This window comes from Mus caroli, chromosome 11 (genome assembly GCF_900094665.2).
Source record: "Mus caroli chromosome 11, CAROLI_EIJ_v1.1, whole genome shotgun sequence".
Classification (NCBI taxonomy): Eukaryota; Metazoa; Chordata; class Mammalia; order Rodentia; family Muridae; genus Mus; species Mus caroli.
This window is the reverse complement of record NC_034580.1, coordinates 53,442,566-53,458,381: the sequence shown is the minus strand read 5'-3', so window position 1 is coordinate 53,458,381 and position 15,816 is coordinate 53,442,566. Positions and strand designations below refer to the sequence as shown.

At 45.7% G+C, this 15,816-nt stretch overlaps 2 protein-coding genes across 2 annotated transcripts in view; both read left to right on the top strand.

The window, feature by feature from the left end:
- The first annotated feature begins 296 nt into the window (after window positions 1-296).
- Window positions 297-1,268, top strand: LOC110305440 (olfactory receptor 11L1). The gene has a single exon (XM_021177431.1). The coding sequence runs from the start codon at window positions 297-299 to the stop codon at window positions 1,266-1,268; it is 972 nt and encodes a 323-aa protein (XP_021033090.1).
- Window positions 1,269-12,093: 10,825 nt separating this feature from the next.
- LOC110305455 (protein RoBo-1-like) overlaps window positions 12,094-15,816 on the top strand; it is a 5,808-nt gene continuing 2,085 nt past the window's right edge. Inside the window, exons 1-5 of the mRNA XM_021177444.1 lie at window positions 12,094-12,171; window positions 12,702-12,791; window positions 12,970-13,083; window positions 13,461-13,616; window positions 15,092-15,226. Of these exons, the coding sequence (XP_021033103.1) occupies window positions 12,719-12,791; window positions 12,970-13,083; window positions 13,461-13,616; window positions 15,092-15,226 (478 nt within the window). The 5' untranslated portion in view covers window positions 12,094-12,171; window positions 12,702-12,718. The remainder of the gene's footprint in view (window positions 12,172-12,701; window positions 12,792-12,969; window positions 13,084-13,460; window positions 13,617-15,091; window positions 15,227-15,816) is intronic.

Genomic DNA, 15,816 nt, shown 5'->3' with positions numbered 1-15,816 from the left:
ACACCCTCCCCACGTTGACAAACTACCAGCCGTCTTTGGGCCGGAACAAACCCTTCCTCCTAGAAGTTTCATTTTGTCAGACGAACACTCTACGCATACATCATTAAAATAATCCTGTAAAAGGAAACAATACAGAAGGGAAGAAACACATAATTAACGTGATAAGTTGCAAACTACTGGAGGACCGACCCTTGGACCCTAAACATCAAACCCCCGGACCTTCGACATCAAACGTTACAAACGTCTTATGCCTTGTACGAACTGTTTTTTCAAAATGTGTTCTGCCTTCACAGAAAATGGAGCCCCAAAACCTATCCAAGGTCACGGAGTTTCAGCTCTTAGGATTCCAGAACCTTCTTGAGTGGCAGTCCCTCCTCTTTGCCATCTTCCTGTGCTTCTATCTCCTCACCATCACAGGCAACATGGTGATCATCGGCGTGGTGAGTGAGGATCCGCGCCTGCGCGCGCCCATGTACACTTTCCTCCAACATCTGTCCTTCCTGGAGATCTGGTACACATCCACCACGGTACCCCTGCTGCTGTCCAACCTGGCCTCCTGGGGACACATGCTGTCCTTCCCTGCCTGCATGGCCCAGCTGTACTTCTTTGTGTTTTTTGGTGCTACCGAGTGTTTCCTCCTTGCCGCAATGGCTTATGACCGGTACCTGGCCATCTGCCACCCGCTCCACTACTCTCTTCTCATGAGCCCTGACACCTGCGCTGCTCTGGTAACAGTCTCCTGGGTGACAGGGGTGGGTACGGGCTTCCTGCCTTCCCTCCTGATTTCTAAGTTGGACTTCTGTGGGCCCAACCGCATCAACCATTTCTTCTGTGACCTCCCTCCGTTAATCCAGCTGTCCTGCTCCAGCGTCTATGTGACAGAAATGGCCATCTTTGTCCTGTCCATCGCTGTGCTATGCATCTGTTTCCTCCTAACTCTGGTGTCCTACGTTTTCATAGTGTCCTCCATTCTGAGAATCCCCTCCACTTCCGGCAGGATGAAGACGTTTTCTACATGTGGTTCCCACCTGGCTGTGGTCACCATCTACTACGGGACCATGATCTCCATGTATGTGCGCCCAAATGCACATCTGTCACCGGAACTCAACAAGGTCATTTCTGTCTTCTACACTGTGGTCACTCCACTGCTGAACCCAGTTATCTACAGCCTGAGGAACAAAGACTTTAAAGAGGCCGTGAGAAAAATCCTGAGAACCAAGTGTGGGGTCTACAGAGCCAGAGTGAAAGGAAGTGCCCTCACTACGTAGGGACCCTGCACACACTGTGCCTCAAGCACTAGGATTTGGTTTAGTTTGAGCTTGGGCACAGAAGTTCCTCTAAAGCACTGCTAAACTGGCCTTTTAGACCCAGAGTCTGATGTTATCCAATAACCGTACAAAGAATGAATGGAAAAAGATAAAAGTCTGAAGTGTCCTCGCGGTAAAAACGAATAAGTAAAAGCGTCTGCAGTGCCAAGCATTTCTTCTTTTATAACCTGGAATTTTAAGGTGGTTTAATTAGGGACTTTCTAAAAAAGAAATAAACAAACAAAAAAGACAGGGAGGAAAAGGGGATCCAGAGATCTTTCCGTCTTGGGATTCGAGGCTTCACTTATTGTCCAATTTGTTGTTTCCTTCCTTGCTTGCTTTCCTTCCTTTCCTCCTCTGTTTCCCCCTTTTCTATCTCCTCTCCCTCTTCTTCTTCATTTGTGTGTTTTGTTCTGTTTGAGACAGGGTTATCTGTGTAACCCTGACTCTCCTGGAGCTCCCTCTGTAGACCAGGCTAGCCTCGAACTCAGAGATCCACCTGCCTCTGCTTCCCGAATGCTGGAATTAAAGGAGTGTGCCATCATCGCCTGACAATATGTTTGTTTGTTTGTTTGTTTGTTTGTTTAGAGAGTCTGTATATTGCCTTGGCTAGCCTGGAACTCACTAGGTAAACAAGGATTACCTTGAACTCAAAGAGTTCTACCTGCCTCTGTCTCCTGGGTCCTGAGATTGAAGATATGAGCTATTTTCTTAACTCAGATGATATTTAGGAGGTCTGGGCTAGTCTTGTCCACTAATCTATCTATTCATTAGGCTTGCAGATATTTTGATCCCTTGACCTATACCAGGTCAGTGCTACTGTCTGACAGGGTACATAAAAAGCCAGGGAAGAAAGACTTTACATTAACGGATGCTCTGGTCTGGAAGGGAAGAGCAATACAGGGGTGGGATGGAGACAAATCAACTTCTGACTTGAGCTTCCAGAGGTGACCACAGTCAGACACACTGGGGCTGAGACTTGGAAGAGGAATTGGCACATGAGCTTAGCACAGCGGATCACAGGGGGCTTCAGCCTCCACTTCTGGGTGAGAAGGCTGAGCAGAGTCTCCAGATGGAGGACAGATAATGAGCACAGAAGACATGGAGGCACCGGGAAAGTGCACGGGAGAGTTTGGTGAGGAGCAGGGACAGATGGTAAAGGTTAAAAACCCCGCAGAATTTTAAAATTCTGTGTAAACAATCACCAAAGGGCAGTATATAGACACTTGAATGAGAAACTCTATGTCTAAGAGTCTCAGTGATGTGTAGAAAACAGGACAGTGACCCCCAAAATCTGCCAAAGGAAGTATGTGGTGGGGACCATGAACCAGAGGACCTCATGCAAAGATGGCCGTGGAGGAGTTTCAAGATGTGAGACCTGAAGGAAAAGGAAACACAGCCTGTGAACATCCACGGTGGTGGTGGCTGGGGTGGGAGTGGGGGAACTCCTGCTAAAGACAAAGAGGCTGTCGGCAGGCAAGACAAGGATGGAGACAGTTGCATTAAACATCTCAGAACAGACACTGCTGCCAGACACTGCAGGATGGTGACCTCATTATGGAAGGGTGACTGTGGGGGAGGGGAATGGCTGGTGTGAAACCAAAGCAAGGGTGTAGAGGTACACAGCTGTCCAGAGAAATGTGCTTTTGAAAAGTGAGGGGAGAAAACCTTACTGGAGGGACAGTTGTATTTTTGTAAATCACAAGGTTTTAAGCACCTGGATGCATTGAAACGGTTGTGGGGAAGATCAACTAGTATATTAAAAATATAAATGATTACTGGAAATGCTAACCAGAGCCCAAGATGTGGCAGGAAGGAAGGAACTGTGAGCAAACGTGGATGCACCAACACACAACAAGAAGTGCTTTATTTACTAGAGGAAATGTGGACGAGTAGTTATTTTGGTGCCATTTTATGGAGACAAGGATGGGATTTGCTTGTTTGTCTGGAAAAAGATCAGTAAAAATTAGTGGTCTGAATTTGAAGAACGTGGAGACATCAGGTAAGAGGAAGGAACCAGTGGATGGCCACTTAATACTCCTGAGGATAGAGTGAGCTATGTGCACATGTATGTGTGCCACGTGGGAGCCTGGTAACCCATGGAGGTCAGAAGAGGGCATCAGATCCCCTTGTAACTGGAGTAAGTGCATGGTTGTGAGCCACCACATAAATTCTGGGAGCCAAACCTAAGCCCTTTATAAGAACAACAAATGTTCTTAAGTACTGAGACATCTCTCCAGCACTTCATTATCACATTTTAAAGAGAATAATATGTGTTTTCATTCTACATGTATTGTCCTGTGGGTGTTTTTGTTTTGTTTTGTTTTGTTTTTTTTGAGACAGTGCCTCACTATGCAGTCTTGGCTGGAACAAGACCAGGCTGGCCTTGAACTCGCAGAGATCTGTCTTCCTCTGTCTCTGAGTACTGAAATTAAAGGGGTGCCTTGCTTTTATTATCTTTTTAAAGGACCGATTTCAGAGATCTGAAAGGTTTTTTGGTCATGGAAATGTTGGGGGAAGCCAGGCAATCGTGGCACACACCTTTAATCCCAGCACTCAGGAAGCAGAGGTCAGCCTGGTCTCTTGTCTCAAGAAAGAAAGAGAGGTTGGGAGGAGAAGTTCAGAACCTTGAACAAAGCCCTTCACCACCATGAAGGACTCCTGTGCACCTCAAAATGCATCTGTTGTCTAAATTAAACCATGTTTTGGAATAAAACAGTACATTTGTTACTACGGGATTGTCCATGTATTTTGGTTAATACTGTATCTTACCAATAGTTAAATGATGGATAGGAAAACAGACTTTGAACTGCCAACCAATCAACCTTTCTATTTTTCATGAAAACCATGGAAAACAAACCTTATCAGCATCATTTCACTACTTACCGATTGACCGATTTTTCTAGACAAGATCTCTTTTTGTTTTTCAAAGTCTGGAATATACTATGTATCCCATGCTGGCTTTAAACTTGAATCAATTCTGCCCTCTGCCCTCATCTCCAGGGTGCTGGGATCATATGTGTGAGTCACCATGCTGGCTATCTGACCACTTCAGAAGGGTGGGAGTCAACTTTTTCTTTGGTTAAAAGAAACATCATAATAATCCAAATTATGAAAAAAAAATCCACAACCTTAAATCTTATCAGAAGAAAACATCTACTAAAGAGGGTCTTAGAAGTCACGCAGAGCCTCTTATTTTCTTGTTTCTTCATGTAAAATCTGTATGCACAATAGACATGTCCATGGTCTGTGTTGACCTGCATTTTTATCCAGGTTCCAGATGGTTTAGCTCTGCTGTGAGAAATGTAGTCTCAGCAAATGAAGGTAAACATGACTGTTTATGCTCTCCCGACATGAGACAATTCAGATTTCTCCACTGAGGCTGAGGCTGAGGCTGAGGCTGACGACTTGTAGCTCTGTATTTATTGGAACAGCTCAACTGATGCATTTAATTCAGGCCAAATACTTCCAAAATGATCACACCCGAAGTTATGATATTTTGCTTATGTGTGTATATGCATATGTGCATTTGTGTGTACAACTGTGTGTATAGAGGCCAGAAGGAGACCTCAAATGGCATACCTCAGATTCCGTCTACCTTTTCTCTTTCTTCCTTTCTTCTCCTTCTTAATTTCATTAGTTATGCAAGAGTTTGGTCCAGTGTATTTGGATCATAAGTCCTCCCCCTCCTCCAACTCTCCCCAGATCCATCCCCTTTCTTCCCCACACACTATTGTGCCCGTTATCCACATCAATATCAACTCGTACTGTCCACATATTCTCAGATGCATGTCTTGAGTTATCAATGGCTACACTTTAGAGAAAACTGACAGTTCATCTCTCAGCAGCTAACAATAGCTCCTCGGCTAGGGGTGAAACATCATGCCTGCCTCCCTTCTCCATGAGAGATTCTGTCTTGTTTAGGCTCTCACAGGTCTTGGGAATGACATTATGGCATTGTGAGTTCATTCTGTGTAACTGTCCTGCCATGTACCGATATGTGGCTTCCTCTTGGTCATCCGCCACCTTTGGCTGTTACGCTCTCTCTATCCCCCACCCCTGCTTCTTCAGTGATCTCTGAAAAGCTCTCTCACAAGTCCAGAACTCATCAATTCATCTAGGCAGTCTAGCCAGTAGTCCTCACAGATCCTCCTGACTCTGCCTTTCCAGGGCTCAGATTTCAGGCTCACCGCCAGTTTTCTTGGGTGGGTTCTGGGGATCAAACTCAGATTCCTTGTGCTTGTGAGTCAAGTACTTTATTAACTGACCATTGCTGTCCATCTCTTAATGAAAAAAAAAGGATGCTGAACTTTACAATGTTAGACAAAGAGATATGTAGCAATTTACCTGAGTGCACAACTTTCCAGACTGTCTTTGTAAACTTTTGCAGTCTTTTAGACTGCCCATGTGGTCCAAATTTTTTTATAGCTTGAGCAATATATTAAGGATAAATCTGAGAGGCTGGAGAGATGGCTTAGCAGTTAAGAGCACTTGTTGTTCTCCCAGAGGACTAGGGGTGGGTTCCCAGCATCTGTACAGCAGCTCACAAACCTCCTGTAACTTAGGTTCCGAAGAATCCAGTGCCTTATTCTGGCCTCTGAGGGTACAGGTGCACGTGTGGTGCACAGACATACATACAGGCAAAACATTCAGTACACACTTTACACACCCCCACTTTACCAGTGAGGGTAATACACGGTCATTACTGACATGTAAACACATCCAGACCTTTTGCTTTTCCTCATGAAGATGCGCAGTCCCTATGTAGCGGAGCCTGGACTGCAGAGAGAGTTCCAGGTCAGCCAAGGCTACCTGATGAGACCCTGTGTCAAAAGAAATGTCTTTAATGTTTCCTTTCTCCACAGAGTCCTTTCGTTTTTACTTCATATCAGTATCTCACTACCTCTAAATGAACATTTACTGTCCACATAACTCAGGTCTTGCGGTCACCTCTGCCTTGCTTACTCTTCTGACCCAGCAGGCACAAGAAAAAAACAGAACCAAAAACCCTCTACAGTCATCTCTGTTGAAATCTTTGGGAAGCAGCCTGATTTTGATTAAAATTTCTACTTAATCCTGTAATTATCAACTCTCATGCACTCTTACATGAAAGTCTAGCCACACATCAAGAGCACATTTGGCCTGACCATTGACAACATGCAGATACAGAAAGTGTAGCAATTTAACAGCAGCTGTTATTGGAACCATCTAAAAATACACTTGTGACCAAGGTACTGGAACTATGGAAGAGATGGAGGGGAGCCAATGTCTGAGATGCCTTCAGGAGGAACATTGTGTTCATGGAGGAATTACGTGGTCCTCTCAGAAATCTCAGTGAGATCAAGACAGGAAAAGATGTTACTTAATTTTTGGCTCCATATTCTTATATATAAATGAAGACCTTTTATAAAGATTTAAACACAGTCAGTTTGGATGGTTGGGGTGAGCTGGCTGATCAAATAATAAATTAGGGGTCTACTAAACATTTTCTCTCTATCTTAGAAAGAAGATAGGCTATGGTGTGTTTATGTGTGTTTGCGTGTGTTTGCATGTATATTTGTGTGAGCATGGGTGTGCTCTTGGGCATGCATGCACGGGTGCACACACACACACACACAAACACACGCACACAGAGTGTCTTCCTCTAGTGATCCTTTGTGCTTCTCAAGGTGTAAGGTCCATTCACTGGAGAGGCTCTGCCAGGCAGCAGGCAGAATGGAGAACCAGCAGGACATATTATGTGATTGTTAGAGAGATTTTCAACAGAAAAGGCCTTTTGCAAACCACACAATAGACATCCTAAAAGACTGATGCCATTGTACTGAAGGAACAAATATTCCCATAGCTTTATAAACCAAGAAAGTTCATATTTGTTATTCACATTCATGATGGGCATAAATTGTTAACCAAAATGCCAAGCTGTCCATCCGTAAGTGAGCGAAAGGCTCGAGCTGATTTTAATTCTTTTGTTTCATTTGACAAGGTTATATAAGGCATTCGTTGCACAAGCATGTTCTACACTGTGAGCATCTGCCGCCCACCCTACCTCCTACCCTGTCACTACCCTGCCACTCCTATTAATCCCCTTTGTTTCTCACAGTTTTTCAGTCTTACTTCCCTGTCATTTGCACATGTGTCACTCTATGTACCTACAAAGATTAGGATCAATAACTGAGAGAAAAAGTGAAACCTGTCTGATCCTGCCTTGATTTGTTGTGTACAGTGATCTCTACTTGCGCCTGTTTTCCTACAAACAATATAACTTTATTGGTCTTTATGGCTCAAAACATTGTATGTGTATGGGTGGTCCTTTCTTTATCCTTGATCTCAAGGCTTTACAAAGACTCCACTCTTAGTGAGCAAAACTAACACTTTCCAGGGTTTAACTGCACCCTGCCTGGCTTGACTTTCGGTTTCTGAGAGCAAAGGGTGGTTTAGTGGGAATCTGAAGATAAATGTGCCTGCTCGGCGTCAGTGCTGATATGAAAGGTGAGGAAGACAGTGGCAGGTGTTACCTAGAGCTGACCTTTACCCCAGGACTCCCACTTGGCCTGATCTCCTATGCCCAGCTGGCCAGCTCTGTATCTACCCCTTGCCCTCCTTCCACATCACACCCCCCTTCATGCCAGGTACAGGAGCCACCTCCCTCACTGGTGGTGGTGAAGGACAACCTCCCTTTTCTTTTGTTTAGCTCTGTTGCCTCGGAGATGCTTATAAACACTTGTTATCTGGCTGCGCTCTCTCTGCCTGGCTCAGGGACTTCATAAGGATGGTGGGCATAATTTCCTTCTTGGGAAGGGGATGTTGTGATGCTGTGTCTTCTGGGCTTTGGAGTGGGCTACTGGCTCCTCCTCCAGGAAGGTTTTAGTCCAGAGGTCCCATGGCCCAGCCTTCTCTGTACTTTCTAGCAGCCTTGCTGCCTGGAACACTCCAGGCTCCCCACCTGGCTTCCAAGTACTTGTATCAGCTGCTGCAGTAAGATCCTTTTTAATTGGAAGCATAGTCAATGATGAGCAGTGGCAGGAAACCCTGGGTTTCCTCTCCCATCCCTAGATTAATTACTCTTGGCCCAGGGCAAACGAGGTCCCTTTCTTATGCTTCCTGGTAAGCCTATTCAGCAGGAGATGTCCTGCTGAACATCAGGGCCTAAGCCCTAATTTCTGATAAGGCTCTAGCCATTTTATGCCAGGCATCCATCTTGGTACCCATCAGCTGTTTGTCTCTGACTCCAGTCCCTGGAAGATAAGTTCCCAGTAACTCAGACTCAATGACCCCTGCTCAAAACTGTACTGCCATGACTGTCTATTTGTTATGATAATAGGACTAGCTGCTTTTGTTTTTGTTTGTTTTTTTTGTTTTTTGTTTTGTTTTTTGTTTTTTTGTTTTGTTTTGTTTTTTGCTTCTGTACCTTTCTTACAGATACCCAAAGAGTGTTTTTGAGTTGCCTTGATCACTTAACTTGGCGGAAAAGAACAGTTTGTCCTTGCTTGCATAGATACTGAAGATTGTCCTATGGTTTTTCTTTTTAAAAGTCTTTCCTTTAGATATTGAAGATTGTCCTGTGGTTTTTCCCTATAAAAGTCCTTCCTCATACCCCTTCTTCATGGCAATCTCAAAGATAGCTCAGAGATTGTTGTCCTGCTAGCAATTAATAAACCTTTTCATTATAATTGGATTGAGTCTGTGTGTTTTTTCCCAGGGGTCACAAACTCCATAACACTTCATCTTGCTTGATGGCAGCCATGGCTTCCCATGCTTAGAGTAACATCATGCCTAGCACCATGGGGCACTGACGGATACATTCCCAAGGTCAGGGGAACATTCTAGAGCCCCTTGCTTTCCTGGCCATGCTATCGTGTGTTGCACAGCCAGACTTGAAGGTGATCAGGTAGGAACCAGGGGTATTTCTTCTAAGAAAGTTTGCCTACTGTGGCCAGCACCTCGCCAAGATACCAGATACAAAAACATCACTAAGAAGGAAGGAAAGTAAGAAGACCACGAGATCGCAGTGTTCAGCAATCGAGTCCATACAGTTTGGCAGTGCACAGTGATCCTCTGGAGAACATGGTACTAGGTGGAGATGTTTATACAAATGTGAACCTGTCATTACTAACCCTGTCACCTGCCTGCACTTGGTGTTGTCAGAAGCCCCACCCTTATGTTGGGTTTGTTCTCCCTTCCCTGGAAATGTCCTCTTTGGGACAGGAGCTGGACTCCTACTGAATCCAAAGGATGGAGTCAGGTCAGGGCAGGGATGGAAGCTTCTACTGTCTTTGCTGCTCACTCCGACTGGGCTGGGCCACCAACACTCTGCCTTCCCCCACTCCATCCCTCAGGATACAGTCTCTACTAGGAACAGGTGGGTGCTGAATAGGGAACAGATCTAGAGACACACAGAAAAAAAGAATATCTGGCAATGCACTCCAGTCTTCAAAAGGCTTAGCTTTGGTGTTCTGTGTTCCTCTCTTCCTACTCAATCGGCTGTAGACTCATGGCCACAGATTACTCTAGTGTTGATATTTAAAGTTACGCAGCATAACTGGGCTACATACTAAGAAATGTGTAACTGAGATATTGTCACTGACAAAGGAGATTTGGGGAGCTGGAGTTGTAAGATCAGAACAGCACAGTAGCTTGGAGAATAGGCAGCCCGGGTCCCTCTCAGGACTGCTCCCAAGAGGCAGACCACAAGAGGACATCTTCTTTCTCCTGAGAAATGTCTTTATCTGGGATATCAGGCAGAAGGTCACTTATGGTCCCAAGAATGAACACAGAACTGAGCTCTAGATGGAATAGGTGGGACCTCTCTGAAGCTAAATGTGTATTGATACACATCAAAAAGAGGGAGGCCTCTAGGTTTTTTCCATGCCTCACCTCTACTCTTCTTTAGCCTGGGAGGTTATCTGTAAGTGTTAGGATCTGAGGGGAAAGGTGTCCTGGCAATAAGGAGCCAAAGAATACCACAAAGTAACACAGCACAACAAGCCTTAAACAAGAGGAACGACACAAGAGGATGGCTACCTCTGCTTGGCAAGAAGCAGGAAGGAGCTGAGCAGAAGGCGGGGTTTATATAGGGTTGAGGGGGTGAAGGGCAGAGTTTCTAGGATGGCCTGGGATTTGGTGGTATTCAGTGACCTGATCTTGGGGCAAGCTCAGGGATTGGTGGGTTTTTTTTTTCATGAATTGGAGGTATTCTTTTCCTTGTCCCTGGTCTTGGGACAAGTCAGGGTTAGGGTGTTACTTCCTTGGTCCTTTTATCCAAAGTGCCCATTCAACTTCTGTTGTTTAATGTCCAAATTCTGCCATATGTAAGCAGTCCCTCTGAGACCTTGCCCTGGGAGAAGGAAGGTGCAAGAGTTTCTGTGGTGCTTGATAGATGAGAGCCGTGCTCCATCCCCCATGGATGAAGGACAGTGGCCTCAGCTTGCTGCTGTTCTGCTCAGCACTGTCCAAGCCAATGCATCAATGAGAAATGGCCATTGACCTGAAAGTCTGGCCTCTTGGCCCTGAGCCAACTCACAGTCACCAACCTTATCTCTATTCTCAGCTAATTAGGAGCTCACAGTCCAGTACTAGTTGCACAACTTGAAGCTTTTTAAGCTAAATCAATAGGGAACCATAAAATACAGTCTCCAGCTATGAATTTGACCCTGGGAGATGTGAGAGCAGGTGTGTGATAGGATGGAAGTGATGGAGGGCACATTATGAAATGCCACAAGGTGGCAATGCCAAGATTCTTCTTTGGAAGGCAAGACTCAAGCTGACTCTTTGAAAAGGCCTTCGTTCTATTTGGCGGGGGCAAGAGGGTATACAGCACATTTTGGCTGCTGTCTCATCATCTTGAGCAATTGAACAGGAATGGAGATAAGCTTCATCATTAGGGACCCATGATATCTTCACTCAGCATCTCCTGCGAGTGTGGCAAGTCTACTCTCAGCTCATGTTTCTATGACCCAGGAAATGTTTTGTCAACTTACTTTGAACACTGGAAGTTCCATCTGAGTCTCTGCTGGTCTCTGTAACTACAGATGCCCTTTCTCAGTTGGTCACCTCTATGACTGTTAGGTGTTCCTCCTAATTTCTTCCACACCCCAGCTTCTGAGGCACATGTACAACCCTGTTCCTTTCCTGTAACCCACACCTTCTTCAAAACTCTGCACACTGTCTTCCCTGGGAGGGGGAACTTGGCACCTGAACTTTGAAAGAATGTGTTTAAAATCTGGATGACTAGAGGAAGTGTGAGTCCTTCTAGCTTAGCCTTTCTCTCCACTGTAAATAAGAAGGCTGCTAAGCTATGCCCTAACAAGAGGCTGGCCTAAAAATAAATAGACGGTGTGTGTGTGTGTGTGTGTGTGTGTGTGTGTGTGTGTGTGTGTTAGGGGGAGTGAAATTACAGAGGGACACATCAGGTCCCTTCTAAGCAGAGAAGTTAATAGACTCTAGGGAGAAAGCAAAGGATGGGAGAGAGAATGATGCTGGGGATTTGCCCCAAGCAACAATGGAGGATGGTAGCCACACACTACAGGACAATTCCTATACTTTTTAACTTTCAAGTACTCTAAACTGTTCTGCAGCTTACCCCAGGCACAGCTGCATTACAAACTCCTTCCCTTCCTTTCCCTACCAACCAGAAGTTCAGGAAAAACTCTTCTCACAGTATCTCTCTCTAGAAGATCAGGAAGTGCAGTACACTTGACTTCATGCCAAGATACTATTTACAGTGTATTAATTGCCAGGCAATGGTCCTCTGGGCTATAAAAGTGACCGGGAGGCAGAGAAAGTCCTCCTTTCATCCTTTCTCTAGGTGAGATTGCTTCCTCTCCAGCTCAAGGCCATTCTTTCAGAAGAGCAGGGATTCTTCTTGGTGAGTATTTCTAGTGTGGGCTGTGACACCTGGTAGTGGAAGCCATCCATTAGGGGGAAGGTGACTTAGAAAGTGGTGAAGCCATGTCATTAGCTAAGGGTCTGATTGCTCTTGAGCACCATGGCCCAGAAATTTGTAGTACACACAGAACCTCCACCTGTTCTCCAGAGGAGTTGTTTCTTGACTTGGCCATGTCAACTGTGGAAGGGGATCTAGTGCCTTCCAGTCCCATGAAAGAATTCCTCCTAATTGAAAGTCCTTTCCTGGAATCCATCCCAATGCCCCATGCCTGGATAAAGGATATGGAGTCTTTTCCAGTTTTGCATCCTTCCAAATGGCCACATCTAGCATAAAACCAGTGTTTGATAAATTTGGGCTTTCAGAAAGGATGAATGAAGGGTGAATGATTGATTGATTGATTGATTGATTGAATACATGGACAAAGAACACAGTCTAGTATGTGGACTGCTGGATTACAAGTCTGAGCCCCATTCCTCTGATCCCATTGTTCTTACTTGCGTCTCCTGCAGTGTTCACAAGCTTCACCATGGGCTGGTCCTCCATCCTGAAGAGCCTCCTCACAGTTTTTGTCCTTAGCATCTTAGCTGTCTGCTCTGTAGGTAAGAGTAAACAAAGCAATGCAAAGGGGAGGTAAGCAGTCATGTACCTGGGGGAGGTAGCCAACCCCATGAGACTCCAGTAGTCTGTTTATCCTCCCATGGCTTCTTGACTCCTAAGCAACATCCACTACAAGGCTTTGGGATTCCCCTTTAAATGATGTGCATTTCCTCCTTACAGAGAGTTACACGTGTATAAAAGCTTCGTGTGAAAATGGAAATTGTCAAGGGGGTCCAAGTACCTGTTCAAACCCTTATAGCTGCTTCAGCCAAATACAGAAACTGGAAACACCATGTAAGCCAACCCTTGCTACCTTGAGCAACCTCCAATTCATCCTTGCCTCCTTTCCAGGATGAGACTAGGAGCTGGGTGGAGATGGAGCATGTGCTTGCTGTAGGCCCTAGACTCTACATGATCAGGACCATTTGGGAGTGACTGCACTCTTTTACTGTGTCAGGGATCAAACTCAGGGCATCATGCTTGCTAAGTGAGTACCTTACCACCAGTCACTCCCTTTGTAGCAAGTGGTCCATGCTCTGTTGGTTTGTTCTCGAGAGACCAGTGCAGAGAGACTCTTGAGAGAGTACAACACTCAAGAGAGGGAATGAAGGAACAGATTATTTACCACTAGTTTAGGAGGAAAATTTACTCGGTGGTTCAATTTTCTGCAGCTCCAGATACAAACCTAGTACTTGAGCAAAAAGGGTGTGCTTCGTATCAAAACCCATGTGCCTTGGAGTTTTCAGCAACACTGGGGAATCGACAGAAATTTAGATACAAGACCCAGTGCTGCACTGGTGAGCAGTGCAACAAAGAAATCCCCACTCGTGAGTATACCCCCTGTCTGTGTCCCAACACATGAACACAGCTCGGGTCTGTGCACCACCACCTGCTCAGGGTTCCTCTACCTTCCATGGGTCTATCTCTGTGCTTATGGGTGGCAGCAGTGATGCCTGTCCTTCACATTTTGCTTGACGCCTTTATTTGTAAGGGCCTGGGTTGGATATAAGCCCTGCTCTTGAGATATGTGTGCACACACTTGCGTTTGCAAACTGAGAGACAGCGAGGCAGCAAAAATTGGTCCGGGGTCTACGCTCTAAGTAGGTTCAGTGAATCTATAGGTTTAAGTGCTCTGCTCTGTTCTCTCTCCTCTCTCTGCTCTGCTCTGCTCTCTCTGCTCTGCTCTCTGCTCTGCCCTGCTCTACTCTGCTCTCTCTGCTCTGCTCTCTCTACTCTGCTCTCTCTGCTTTGCTCTCTCTACTCTGCTCTCTCTGCTCTGCTCTGCTCTGCTCTGCTCTGCTCTGCTCTCTGCTTCTCTCTGCTCTCTGCTCTCTGCTCTCCTCTGCTCTGCTCTCTGCTCTGCTCTCTGCTTCTCTCTGCTTCTCTCTGCTCTCTGCTCTCTGCTCTCTGCTCTCTGCTCTCTGCTCTCTGCTCTGCTCTGCTCTGCTCTGATCTGCTCTGATCTGATCTGCTCTGCTCTGATCTGATCTGATCTGCTCTGCTCTCTCTGCTCTGCTCTCTGCTTCTCTCTGCTCTGCTCTCTGCTCTGCTCTCTCTGCTCTGCTCTGCTCTGCTCTCTGCTCTCTCTGCCCTGCTCTCTCTGCTTTGCTCTCTCTGCTCTGCTCTCTGCTCTGCTCTCTCTGCTCTGCTCTGCTCTGCTCTCTGCTCTGCTCTCTGCTCTGTTCTGCTCTGCTCTCTCTGCTCTGCTCTCTGCTCTGCTCTCTCTGCTCTGCTCTCTCTACTCTGCTCTCTCTCTCTACTCTGCTCTCTCTCTCTGCTCTGCTCTGATCTCTCTGCTCTGCTCTCTGCTCCTCCTGTCAAGAGACTTTCCTCATCTACTTCATTACTCATCTTGGATTTTGTATTGTTGAAATGGAGTCTTGCTATGCATCCAGGCTTGCATTATATTACTGGGATGAAGTAATCCTCCTGCCTCAGCCTCCAAAGTTGCAGTAGCTGGGAGCACAAGTCTGTGTGGACCACAACTTGGTCATCTCTCACTCTTTGAACAGCATACTTTTAGAAAACAGATCCTCTCCTCTCCCATTATCTAGGACTTTTCCTCCAAGGCAGAGAGTAGAGTAACTGATGAAGGTGAGGATGGCTCTGAATTCCCATGAGGTCCTACCTGGCACTCACACCCCAGTGCCTTCTCCTGAGCCTCCTCCCAGCTCATCCTCACTGCAACGCTTTTTGGTAGAATCGTGGAAAAACCCTGTCTTAGATGAGCAGTAGATAGACATGTTCTCAGCTGTTTCTTCTTTCTATTTACCAAGATGAAAACGTTTTTCTCTCCATTCAGTGCCTCCATTATCTTCAGAAGTCAATGGTGTTGAATGTCCTGCCTGCTACAATAATAAAACCAATACGTGCTCCACAACAACTCCCCTAAAGTGCACAGGGGCAGAGAAAAGGTGTATTGAGGTTACCAGCAGAGGTATGAGTGTATTATTATTATTATTATTACTTGTTACTTTAAAATGTGGATGGTCTGTGTATCCAAAGCTTAGCAGCTAAAAAGTAGCAAATATGAATCCCAGTTTCTGCAGGTCTAGAATCTGAGCTCGTCACTGGCACTGGTTGTGGCTCAGGGTGTCTCCTAGGACTGTGTGAGCTGTCAGCAGGGGCTGAGGTCCTTCAGATGTGGGATCTACTTTCCACTTCCTTCCTGATTTGGGTAGTGTCAGCTCCTTTTCATGAAGTGGCCTCATGGTCTATCAGCTGACTTCCATCAGTACTAGTGATCAGATAGAGAGAGGCAGACTGATAGGGGGAGCTATAGGCTTTAATAGTCTAATCTCAAAAGTGACATCATTTCTGCTCCTGTTTTTTTTTTGTATATTTTTTATACATTTTTTAAAAGATTTATTTATTTATTATATGTAAGTACACTGTAGCTGTCTTCAGACACTCCAGAAGAGGGCGCCAGATCTCGTTACAGATGGTTGTGAGCCACCATGTGGTTGCTGGGATTTGAACTCTGGACCTTCGGAAGAGCAGTCGGGTGCTCTTACCCACTGAGCCATC